Below are 13729 nucleotides of genomic sequence, written 5' to 3'. Positions count from 1 at the left end.
CAAATAAAGGGACACCAAAAATAGAAGCCTATAAGGTATTGGTTTAATTTCTAGTCCGAACCGGTCGGACCGATTGAAACTGTCAGTTCAACCCAAATCAAATCAAGCGGAACCTGTTTGGTTCGGTAAATCTTTGGGATGACATTCTTTAGAATGATAATTCTTAATTTTTTTAGTTGTTTGGTTCCACTAGGATGACCCTCATAATTGAGCACCCTACTTCCCATGAATGACCATATTACAAAGGATGTGTTCCAAATATGAATTTACCTCAACACTTAAACTCTGATTTGAGCAACCTTTTTACCACCTAATATAAAAGGAGAAAGTGAAAATAAGTTCTCTACGAAAGCCAATATCTCAACCGGCGAGAAACATATACTAGCCTCAAGGCAACCAAACGATTTTTCAAAAAGAAACATAATTCAAAAGAATGTCTATCAAAATATTGACATTCATATCCGATATATACACCATTTGATTTACCAAACCAAACACCCCCTTATTGGTTTGGTTTTGATTTAGGGTTTTATGAAACCACTCAAACCAGTATCAACGAAAACAGACCGATCGAAACCAAAACGGATGTAAAATTTGGACCAAAACGGGTAAAAATAAAACAAAAAATACAATGAAAATCCATTATATTCATTCTTTTTTAAATGCACCGGCAGTAGCTCAATAATGGACCGATAAGAGCTTATTACATCAACCCGATAAAAACAGATCTAAATTAGACCAAAAGTAAAACTAAATTATGGCTTAATGGTTTGGTTTGGTTTAGTTTTGGCCTATTATCGGCTCGGATCTAATTCAGTCCGACCCATTAACATCCTAATAGAAGGGACCAAAATATTATTCTAATAGGGGTCCGTTGCACGTATGTTCAGACATTGAGGGATATAGATAAATAGTCGAAAATCTAAATTCGATTTGCATTCGTATCCGTTTAAGGTATTCGTATATAGTCAAAAGTAGGGGTGTCAACCGATTGGGCCGGTCCGATTTTGGTCGGGCTTAATCGGGCTTGAAGACTTTCAAAGGCTACACCGTGTCCGCCCATTTAACTAATCGGGCTTAGTTATTGAGGGCATGGTACACTTTATATTCGGTCGGTCGGTCTCGGGCTATAATCGGGCTACCTTAATCGGGTTTTAGTCGGGCCTTAACCGGGCTACGAACATGTTTAATGTTAAACGGGCTTTAACCGGTTTTAAACGGGCCCTCTTTAAAATGTGCTCTTATATTCCAGCCCACTCATGCAAACCCAAAAAAATGTAAATAAATCAATAAATGATACCAAATATAACCATTATTTAAAATGTGAACATGTCTTTACTTTTTAGTTTTTATTATTTAATTTGGGGGGTAAAATAGGTATTCTACAATCATTAAAGGGTCGGGTCAAGTCGGTGCACAATAGGCCAGTCTCGATCGGGCATTATTCGGTCGGTATCGGTCGAGCACCCGACGGTCCAAGTAGCAAAACCGGGACCAACCATTTATAAACAGGTCGGGCTCAAGCCCGACATGTTTAATAAACGGTCTGGGCCCGGCCGGTCTATAAATGGTCGGTCCCGATCGGTTTAGTCGGGTCGGGCCACAAATTGACACCCTAGTCAAAAGGTATCTAGATCCAAATTATCTGAAAATTAATTACCTGGTCCGATTAGATAGTCAATAAATGATTTCAAGGGTTCTTGAAGGTTGTGTTTGGTATGCATTATTGGAATGCATTTTGGACCAAGAACACATTATGGACTGTTAAAAACATTGTTTGGTAAGCATTCCATTCTCAAAATTCTAGAACATGGTCAATAATGCAGCCCATTATAGAATGAGATATTTTTCCATCCTACGTTCTCCATTTTCCAACTTTCAACACAATCCGATGAAAATAGCTTTGCCACTAATCTTATGAAAGACACCTTCTCTCCCAAATAATAGCATCTCATTCTTTCAAATCTCAAAAAAACTACTATTCTTTCTATCTCTAAAAACCACTTCTCCTAAGGAACTCCGACGAGTGTCAACGTAAAGGCGGAGGGTTTTCACCATCCCTTGGGACTTGAGGGATCAATTTAAGCAATACTATCTAAGGAACCATTCAAAATTTTATATTTTTATTTGTGAGTTATTGATATAATGTTGTATGAGATTTCACTTAAGAGATTTTGCCCATGAGGTGTTTGATAAAATGTCTGAGCATTCTAACATAAAAAAAATGCATTATAAACAAACATTTTATTCAAACAATGTTCTCATTCTCAATTAAGAACACATTCTGTAATGATAATGGAAATGCAGATTCTAGACAAGTTATAGAGAATGAGGAAAAGAATTAAGACATCAAAAAAGATAGATTGAGAGCAAATTGAATTCACTAGAGGGAGGAAAGTCCACATTACATAAGTCGGAGATGTAAATGGATAATTGAAAATTCAAATTCAATCTATATCCATATTCGTTTAGGGGGTATCCATATTTGATCAGGAAATATCTGGATCCAATTACATCTGATCCGTATTCAATCAATTTACCATTTAAAGCACAAGAAAGGTATTTTTGATGCAAAAATTCATGTGCCCCCCGATAAGTGTATGTATTGCAGATGGCCACAATAGATTTTGTTATAATAATTATTATTTTAATAGTAAAAAAGTTGAACTTTTTATCTAAAGGACTTCTCCAAAATCTATGAATGTTCCAACATTGGTGTTTTCAGTTACAAGGGAAGGGATTTTACCAAAAACAAGAAGTTCATGGAGGGGGGAACCTAAATAATAATGGTAGCAGTTAAGGTGGATGGCAACCCGTAAGTAAAAATGATGAATTCATGCCTAGAATTATGAGGTGATAATTTATGGGAAATGGCTTGATATACTAGTAGTAGACCTAAATTTGTGTTTATCTCTTTACTCCTCTCTTTGAAAAAGCTCCTTATGCGGTTATGCCCCTCCTATCTTATCCTTTCCATTTTTGAGCCATTAGCTCTAGGAAAGTTGGCAGCATACCTAACCTCTTTCCTAAATCTATTTGTATTTAAATTTAGGGAGGAAGTTAGGTAAGCCACCGATTTTCTTGTAGTTAACGGCTCAACCAATGAAAGGGTTGGGATAACAGAGGCATAAAGGACTTTTACAAGATGAAGAAGAGAGAGAGAAACACATCTCTAGGTATATGCATACCAAACATTGTTCTTTAAATTTGTGTACGGGTAAATCTTAAAGTCTCCACTCACGTTAGGTGCATGGGACTCCAACCAATGCAAAAGAAATTATCCATTAGATTCAAGGCATTTTTAGATTGAAATATATCAGGTTGTCAATATAGATTAATTTAAAAAATTCAATGGTCAAGATTATCGCATCACCCTTTATCCTGAAAGAATAAATGGGGCCCACCCACCAATCAAAGAACCAAACATATGGTAAGAGAGATTATGAGGAAGAAATTAACATTTTCATCTAAAACTAAAAAGGAAAGTTGGAAATATAAATAACGAGAGGAAAATATGGTAAATGGGTGCTTTTTTTTTTGGGGGGTGGGGGGGGGTTTAGATAAGACAATGTGTCTTATAAAAGCGACTTTATTGCAATGGAATAACGAGTACAAAGGAAAACATTAATTTTAACAAAATTAAATAAATGTTATATGCATGGACTTTTAGATATTACATGGCAGAAAAAGAGTAAGAATTTCATTTTTTTGGAGGGAGGTGGTTATGAAAGAGATAGTGATATAGAAATTTATTGAGTCATTTGATCATTAAGAGAGAAAAAAATAAAATTTGTTCAGAGGTGTTTATAAAGAAAATATGTGTTAGGTATAGTTATTTTTTGCCAATTAAAAAAATTATGCACGTTTAACCCAACTTTACAATATTATTCTATCCAGGGGTGTAAACTTGGTCATGATGGCCTAAATCCGCCTTGAGTTTACCCTAAATAAGGCATGGACTAAACTTAAGGGCTAGTTATGGTTGAAAAACATTGATATTGGGTTAGGGTAGTCTAGCCCACCCTTGTCTTGATTTTAACCCTGATATATATAAATGTAACCTATGATTGTCATCCTGTCATTTTATTCAAAATAATGAAATTTAGTCATTGATTTTTATAGTTAGTTGTCCTAAAGAACCTTAACATCTATTATTGTGTTTCATTCATAATTTGTCATTTGATCTATTGATGTTTCTCTCTCTCTTCTTCTTCTTCTTCTTTATTTATTTTTTTCTTTTATACATATATATTTATGTATGTAGGGTACTAATGGAAAAACACATTGTCAACCATGGTTATCCTGAAAAAAATTAAGGCCAACTCAGCCCAATGAGGGTCAATTAGAGCCTAGTTTGGTTAGCATGAATCTAACAGGGTTAGGCCTAGGCATGAGCCCCGGCAAGAATGGATTGGGCATGGATTGAGTTTTGGAGACCTAAAATTGAGTTGGGGATTTAAGAACCCCACCTTGTTTCACCCCTAATTCTATCGTTCGAGATTACCATTTATTCAAATTGTTGGGTGAATTGGAAACCTTATACATGTGCCATGTGTCTGCCCATAAAGAAAAGCTTTGCTTGATCACAACCCATAGGATATTGGAGCATGACAAATATTTTGGGCCTTATGGCTAACCTCAACGAGAACGTACTATCGAAAGTTCCTCATCTATATAAATATATTCCTCAAAATATTCTCATTAATAATTTTTCTAATTTATTATACCACTTGGGAAATGCATTTGGATTAAATTTATTTAAAAAAAGAAAAGAAAAGAAATTGAGCCCTAAGATTTAACCTAAAATTATATTTACCTAACGTAACCAAATCAACATTTGAGAGATTGTTTCTTCATGCAAGAATATATGTAAATGATATAATATCTTAGCTACAACCACCATGGGAGGGAGCTTGGTGTCAATAGTGTAATGTTTTCATTATGTATAGGTTAGCATCCAGTCATATATCTACTAGTGAAAAGGTGTTGACTAACAAATTTTTTTTTTTTTTGTGTTGTGTGAATAAGTAAATTTATTACAATAAAAAAAACAAAAAAAAGCAACAGGAGGACTTCCCAAAAAGTATTGGGTTGGATGGAACCCAATACAGGAAGTGATCTCGGATCTCTTTAATTGAATATGGGTTCTCCAATTAACCTAATATAAAGTGTGAAGTATTATTTTATGTGTGGGTCTAATTGAAGTTATATCTTAAGGGAAAAGAATGCTCTCTGGTCGTGCGCCCCTTGTACCAATGCGAGGGCCAATGAGGGGTGCACATGGGCATTAGTAAGGGGTGGGGTTTTTGTATTTCATAGAGTTGGGGGTATCATTTTCGTTGTCCTCTATGTTTAGGCACAAGGGCTATGACACCAATGAACATTATTTTCCCATATCTTAATATAGGAGAGACATCAGATATTCTTAATTACAATGTTGGTCCCTACTCTTGGTCTTTATAATTTTAGCAATGCTCATTAATTGCTAACCTTCACTATTGTGTGGAGAAGAGAGTAGACAAGAGTCACAAGACCGATCAAGGATTATCGAGACTGTTTCCTTCAACTGATGTGATTTTCCATGTGCATAATCCATCTCTGTTTGGTTTGTACGTTCATTCGATCTCCATGTTGTACGTTTGTTTTCTTACAAGTAGATGTAAAATCAACCAGTAAAACTAGCAGGTGTAGGATGATACATATGTTGTGTTGGTAAGGCTTTTTGAGGGATGGCACAAAACTCTTTTTCCATCTTTTGTTTGGAGGGTTGATTGTCATGCTATTGCTGTGGTATGAAATCTCCAATGCCAAATCAGTAGTAGCATGGAAGGGGGTGCCTCACAGTTTATATACAAGAGGACACACATATCAAGGAAGAGAAAAAATGCCAAGGAGAGGGTGTAAAGAATGGATTCAATTCCTCTCTACCCATTGGGATGCCCTGTGCGACATCAGACGGTTGGGAGGATTTGGACACATACTCGAACACACAGGTGCCATCCTTAGGTCCTCCCCGTCATCGGGTACATGATGAATATCCCAATAGCCGAAGAGGATCTAGATCACTTGATAATCCCAAGGGGTAGCTCAGTTGACACAGGTCAACACCTCACAACTAAGAGGACATGAGTTCAAGTCTCTTTGGGGACTACTTATCAAACAAACAAAAAAATTGCTTGATATTTGATATTTGATACCCAAAATATGGAAATTCTTTTTCTTTATTTGTCACTTATGTTTTGTAAAGAAAGAAGGTTGCACATTGTGGCCTTCCGTTGAGACATAGGAAAGGAGAAATGATAACCTGTGTACTGTTATAAAGCCTTGAACTGCGTAGCCAGTTAGTGATTCCCCTCGGCCCTTCTTTCAATTGGAAAGCTCAATTTTTTTTTTCCGAGGGATCCCACGAGACCAAGCACAACCCTTGTCCCTGGGTCATAAATCATAATGATGAAGGACATAATACTTGCTACCCTAATAAACAAACAGACCGGACGGACAGTGGCCGTCTTGTAGATCATCATTAGGAATTGGTGCAAAGTGTTGCCGAGTTTATTTCACTCCTGATTCCTGAACCCACTCCATAAGTCCATATATCGTTACACAACGAGTCAACAATGCTTCTAGCCTTCTACCCAAAAATGGAAGCCAACAGTGGAATTAGGTTTTCTTCCGATTAGAACGGCCCATCTAACGATGTGAATTTGAAATCAAAATCGTTTATCAAAATTGAATCGAGTCATTTACAATCAAAATTGTAAACCGTTTAGTAAATGATTCAATTATAGTTTCAATTTTAAGACCGATTAGTTAAATGGGTTTGGGTCGGTTTTAACCATTTAACCTGTTGGTTTAAAATCGAATTTCCACCATGAAAATCGAACCGTTTAAACCATCAAAATCGATCCGATTAACCCGTATAATGATTAAATATTCTGTTGTTTTAACAAAACATAATAGTTTAATTTAGAGAATAATTAAGGGCCATGGAGGTTGTCCAACAGTCTATTCAATAATTTACTCATATTATGTAGTTATGTAGTTAAATCATTGCTTCTTCAATGCCTCATTTAATTTGATACAAGATTTAAGCGTTTATCAACAGAAGCAAAATTTAGTAAGCATGAGAATAAACTAGCAAATCATTTACTAACTGTTTAGAAATCATATGGAATAAATTGCGATCAAAACCATTAATTAAAATCGTGAAACGAATACTATTTAAAAATCGTGGAGTTAAAATTATTTACTAAACGATTGCGGTTTTAAAAAATACAACCATTTAGTAAATAGTGCAATTTTAATTTCAGCCAAATAAATATAAACTAAATCAAATCATACTGTATACACCAAAATCGATCCGCCATCTATCTACATATCTATTTGAAGAAATTTACTTATTTTTCTTTTAGGATTGAGTGATAGTTCATCGTGATGGGAAGATAATCTCATCGCAACTGGTGATGTGACCTTAGTTTCACGTGTCATCATTACCTTTCAGCTTCTTTTATATGGGATTCTAAATGCCCTTTCTCATTCTAATCTCGAAATGATCTCCTCACAATGGTTGAGAGAAACTGGGTTGTATTTCACCCTCATTTTCTGTACTTAGTGTGGACTAAGCCCGAGCACATGGATGATTAATGATTAGAGACAGAGGGGCCCGGCCCACCTACTATGACCATCTTGTATGGGTTAGGAGTCATAGGACTACGCATGCTGGACCATGGGCAGCTTTAAATATTAGTTACATCTATAGGGTTGAGGAGCTGTGTGGTGGTTCCAACAAAAAAAACAAGAAAGGAGCAGTGTGGTGCACGCAGCCAGATCACAGAAGGCGCATTGATATAAACATGAACCTTGATCTTTCACTGATAAGACAACACCAGTTGGATGTTGTAAGACCAAGGTCTGCTGAATCACTTTACTGTCGATATCAAGTATACTAGTATCCATTGTGCCTATCTCTGTATTTTCTTTGTCTAAAATGACCCTCATATCCTTTCTGAATGGATACTTCATCATGTGAGCATATTTGATATTGACGACATATCTCTCATTCTCCCAAGTAAGGGAAATATATATATATTATTGGTAACAATTATATATGGTCAAGGTCAACCTCGTAGTCAACGTTTCTTAGACGGCTGCTTCGGTCTATGGACAGATTGTAGTTTGGAGTTATGAAGGTTTAGGGGGTTGTTAGTTGTTAGTGGCTGCACCTCTTGCAATAAATGAGCATGGAGAGAGAGAGTTTCCATGGTTTATGTATGTAATGTGATTTAATTTTAAGGGTGAAAGAACCCTATGTCGGTCTAGTGTTTTCATGTTTATATACACTTCTTGTTTTCAGATGTGAAAAGATGCCATTATCCCTTAGAAATAGAGGTTATGTGTGGACATGAGGAACACTAAACGGACATTATTCCTCCTTCCCTATTTGGATTACTCCATCTAATTCACTATTCATAATGATACAATGATTGACTTTAGTCTCTCTCTCTCTCTCCATTTTTTTTTTTTGGTAGCAAAGCAAGAGTTTGACTTAGCATGGTGACTCTAATCTCCACTTATGGTAGAAACCCATCTAAACTAATATATATGGGAAAAAGGACTGTGTCTAAAGAGTGTGGGATGATTACCCCACCCCCATGAAAGGTGGAAATGACCACATTGTTGATGCTCTTGGGTGCATTCCCATTAGCCCTTGTATTGGTGTAGGAGCCATGCTCCCGCATGGAGAACTCTCCTCTTTCTTATGTTACCTTGCTCTAGTGCAAATGCATACCAACAGGGGCCAATGGGAGGGAGCGTAGGAGTATCTTCAGTGCATGGTGGGGTAGGGGTAGCACAGTCTTTCGGTAGCCCCTTGCTGTGTCTAGGCGTGTGGGGCGCAAGTGGATAGTATTCTTTCTCTCGTATATTTATCATTGCAATTGGGTACAAGGAATTAAAGACCAAAAAAAAATTTGGTGTAGCATATGACTACTTGTAATTATGACTGTTGGGAATAATCTCACACTGACTACTTCTAGATCTTGGAAGAATTAATATATCTCGATATGATATCAAATCATTGGACATATCTATATACAATTACTCAAACAAGATATGTATTAATTCCCAAAAGAGAAACCATGTGAAGAAGTGCCTCTTTAAGTTGAAGGGATTAGCGCGCTTGAGGGATCCGGCTCCTCTCTTGAGTGCCAATCGCCCAGGTCTTGCCCATAGCTGCTTGGGTGAGCATCACGTGTCCAGACGAGGATTCAACGATTCTCGACGTCCCGCTTTTTGCCCCTTTGTTATCCCCTCATTTGTCGTGCATTTTTTTTAAAGCTTTGAATCTTCACCTAATCACATGGTGCTCACCCATATAGCTGTGAGCCGATATGAATAATGGACACACAAGGGAAGAGCCAACTTTGCGCTTGAGAGGATCTCGTTTTAAAAAAGTAGGGCATGAGAATAATTCCAAATTCCAAATTCCAAATTCCAAATTCCACTTGCCTGTTGCTACTTCTTACGTCTCAAATCGCCAACTCAAACCGACTATTGTGGTTGAAATGAATACTACTGCCTCCCTTATTTAATTGTATCTATCCATATTCTTCTCGACCGGTCACCGGTCACCAAGTCATTCCGTTCTTAAGATGCTATCAAATTGAAATGTCCCACCTTCAACCATTAGTCGTATTAAATGTATATTTCTACCAAAAAAAGTTCTTATTAAATGTGTAGTGAACACAGAAACGCCTTTTCCATATACCATTTAATGACATGTCTGTCCACAACGGTTGAGAAGCTGAGCTGTGGGCCTATGGGCCATGAGAGAGACCCAAGTCCAAACCTGCTTTCACACCCTTTGCCCTAGCTGCTATCTAGCTGTTCTTAGGAAAGCTATTAATGTGGTGGATGGGTTTCATCCGAACACCCCAAGAAAACGAACTTTTTATATGTGGTAAAAAGGCTATTCAAACTTCAGAGGGAGGTGGGCCTGGAGGGCCCATCACACAGTTGGGAAATAAATAATAAATCACTGCTTGGTATCAATTCTTAATCCGACCCCTTCAATAGATATCCATAAAGGCCTCAAAATTGGCCCACACTGATAGGTCAAACTGACCGGTTGAAGTTCGAGATTGGTCCAATTAGCCACTTGGGCTACTAAACATGTCGGCTTCAAGTACAGATCGATTAATAATTGATGATTAATCGTTTATAGGCCAGATTAACTCTTTTATATCCAATTAGTCGGTATAAATCCTGATTAGTCCGACTACCTCGAGCCAGATTAAGGATTAGAAATGGACCGACGGAATAAAAAAACATGTCACACACTTGATCGAAATCTGAACGATTGACAACCCAGATATACACACGTGGAATTACAAGTCCTGCTTTCCATGTTTCTTGGGGATCCTCGTCTGGGCTGGTGATCTAAAAGAATCACTAAGTGGTCAAAACAGTCAGATTGACTTTAAAAGTCGTAACCGTCCTCATTAGGTTTGTCTGGTTCGTTGATGCGTTGTTGTATCAACCGTTCATTTATCATTTTCATGCTTCTCTTTCATCTTTTCAAACTATATAACGCCAACGTTCCCGTCCCTGGGCGCATAGATATGATCCCATTTTTTGTCTAAGAGATCCTCAAAACTTAATTTTTATCACCAGGAGCCATGGAAGGAGCAGAGAGAGGCTCAGAGATTCAGATCCCACAGACAAGGAGACTACCTGATTTCTCACAGAGTGTGAAACTGAAATATGTGAAGTTGGGTTACCATTATCTGATGACCCATCTCTTCACCCTTTGTCTCGTCCCTCTCATGGCAGTGTTGTTGGTAGAAGCTTCTCGGTTGAGCCCGGAAGATATTCGTCAGCTGTGGCTGCAGCTTCAGTGCAACCTGGTAAGCATCATGGCCTGCTCGGTCTTCTTGGTTTTCGGCGCAACCGTATACTTCATGTCACGCCCGCGACCCGTCTACCTCGTCGACTTCGCCTGCTACCGGCCGGCATCGGAACTTGAAGTTCCGTTCAACAAGTTCATGGAGCATTCGAGACTGAAGGGTGACTTTGACGACTCATCACTGGAGTTCCAGCGAAAGATACTGGAGCGATCTGGGCTCGGGGAAGAGACTTACTTCCCTAAAGCCATGCACTATATCCCTCCGTGTCCATCCATGGCGGCGGCTCGTGAAGAGGCCGAGGAGGTTATGTTTGGGGCTCTGGATATTCTCTTCAAGAACACCAATTTTAACCCTAAGAACATCGGGATCCTTGTCGTGAACTGCAGCCTCTTTAACCCGACTCCGTCACTCTCTGCTATGATCGTAAATAAGTACAACTTGAGGGGTAATATCAAGAGCTTCAATCTCGGGGGTATGGGTTGTAGTGCCGGAGTGATCGCCCTTGACCTCGCCAAGGACATGCTCCAGGTGAGGTGTGAAATGGTTTGATTTTAGTGTTATGATTTGGTTTGGTTTAGTTTGATGTAAGATTTTGTTGATAAAATCAAAATCAACTAGGGCTGGGGTGGATCGGTATGAACTAGATAGGGTTGGGCGTGAACATGAACAGATAGAATTGGGTTGGGCGTGGGTTGATTTTGAGGATCTATGATTGGGTTAGGGTTTTAAGAACCTAGTCCAACTCGGCTCTATTTCACCGCATGTGAGAGCCTCATGCATTGGGTACGTTTTTTTTTTTTTTTCATAATCAATTTTAAATGATTTATTGTCTTTTCAAACGCTTCGATTTAATTTAAAATCGAACTATTTATTAAATGATTTCATGATTTATCGTTCGATTCAATTTTCGGTTTGATTTTGACACCCCTACCTTCAGGTGCACAGGAAAACTTACGCCGTCGTCGTCAGCACCGAGAACATCACCCAGAACTGGTACTTCGGAAACAAGAAGTCGATGCTGATCCCCAACTGCCTCTTTCGTGTGGGCGGCTCCGCCGTTTTGTTATCCAACAAGTCTGGTGACCGGCGGCGGGCGAAGTACAAGCTGCTCCACGTGGTGAGGACCCACCGTGGTGCCGACGACACTGCGTTCCGCTGCGTATATCAAGAACAGGACGACACAGGGAAGACCGGAGTGTCGCTGTCAAAGGATCTGATGGCCATCGCTGGAGGAGCACTCAAGGCCAACATCACAACTCTGGGACCACTGGTCCTTCCCATAAGTGAGCAGCTCCTCTTCTTCTTTAATTTGATTTCGAAGAATCTTTTCGATGAGAAGGTGAAGAAGCCGTACATACCGGACTTCAAGTTAGCGTTCAACCACTTCTGCATTCACGCTGGAGGGAGAGGAGTGATCGACGAGCTGGAGAAGAACCTGAAGCTGTTGCCGGAAAACGTGGAGGCATCGAGGATGACGTTGCACAGATTTGGTAACACGTCATCGAGCTCCATATGGTACGAGTTAGCTTACACGGAGGCCAAGGGGAGGATGAGAAAAGGCAATCGTGTCTGGCAGATTGCGTTTGGGAGCGGGTTCAAGTGTAACAGTGCGGTCTGGGAAGCACTTAGGTATGTGAAGCCTTCTCCAAACAATGCCTGGGATGATTGTATCCACAAATATCCCGTCCATATACTGGATTAGGCCCACTCAAGAACCAAACACTCTCTTACCAAAAAAAGGAAAAAAAGAAAGTAAAATAATAATAATAATAATAACTTATTAAAGTGTTTGTGTGTGACCAAACATTGTTGCACAGAATTTATAAACATCTTTTTATGCCCATACGTGGACCAAATAAGGCAAAGGAGCTCTTATGTAATCTAGTGTGTTTGTAAGGCAAAAGAATTTTAAATTACGATGTGTACTATCTCTATTTTTCTCTTAAAATATGTATAAAAGAAAATTGATTTTCATTAAAGATGAATAAGGAAAAATTCCTTATGATCATCATTATTCATATGCTTTTTTTTTTGTTACATGGTCGTGATTTTCCCTCAATGGTGTTGATCTGTGTTTGTTATATTTTCGTAAATGAATCTCTCAATTTTTATATTGAAGTAAGGGCAATGTGCACTGTTTCAAGTGGCTCATGATAGAATTATTTATTTAAAAAAAAAAAAAGAGCAACTCAGTGCACAAGGTTCTCGCTATTACAGGGTCTGAATTATTTATTTATGAGGGCAAATATTATCACTTCCATATACTTAACCTATATTTATTCAAAGTCTCCTACCCTTAACTTGTTTTTCTTACCATATAAAATACAAATTTCACATGATCTCCTTCTCCCATAATATTTTAAAATCCCTAAAATGCCAATGGTACTCTTCCTTTCGCCTAGTATCCCCATACTAGCAGCTCCACGCGCGCGTTCACCTCTACCCTCTGCATCTCCTCTAGAGGTTTCCTTTGATAATATGAAATAGACTAATTGTAAACTTACAGGTTTCACTGCATGAGTTTTCCTCCACCCAGTGTCTAGGCTTGTGAAGTGGGCCTGGAAGGACCATTTCTTGGATTTCCTACCCTGAGCTTAGACCAACTTTGGGCCTGGACTAGGATATCTTAATTTTATAAGAACGACTTAGAACTTTATGTAAAATATGTAAAATATATCACTATCAAATTTGGTAAAAAAATATAATTAGTTTCAAATGTTTCTTTTTTAAGTTTGAAAATTTTCATTATTTCTTCCATTTAAAATTTATTTGCAACGAAACATAGCTTCAGGAAAAAGGACATTACTTGGTCATGTGGCTACTGC

The 13729-nt window shown here is 38.2% G+C and overlaps 1 protein-coding gene across 1 annotated transcript; it reads left to right on the top strand.

Annotated features, from left to right (window-relative positions):
* The first annotated feature begins 10564 nt into the window (after positions 1 to 10564).
* On the top strand, positions 10565 to 12922 carry LOC122083466 (3-ketoacyl-CoA synthase 4-like). Its single transcript, XM_042651284.1, has 2 exons — positions 10565 to 11432; positions 11842 to 12922. Exons 1-2 carry the CDS (start codon positions 10677 to 10679, stop codon positions 12604 to 12606), a joined length of 1521 nt encoding a protein of 506 aa, XP_042507218.1. The 5' UTR covers positions 10565 to 10676; the 3' UTR covers positions 12607 to 12922.
* The last annotated feature ends 807 nt before the right edge of the window (positions 12923 to 13729 follow it).

This window comes from Macadamia integrifolia, chromosome 7, assembly GCF_013358625.1.
Source record: "Macadamia integrifolia cultivar HAES 741 chromosome 7, SCU_Mint_v3, whole genome shotgun sequence".
Taxonomy (NCBI): Eukaryota; Viridiplantae; Streptophyta; class Magnoliopsida; order Proteales; family Proteaceae; genus Macadamia; species Macadamia integrifolia.
This window is presented reverse-complemented; position numbering and strand designations above follow the sequence as displayed.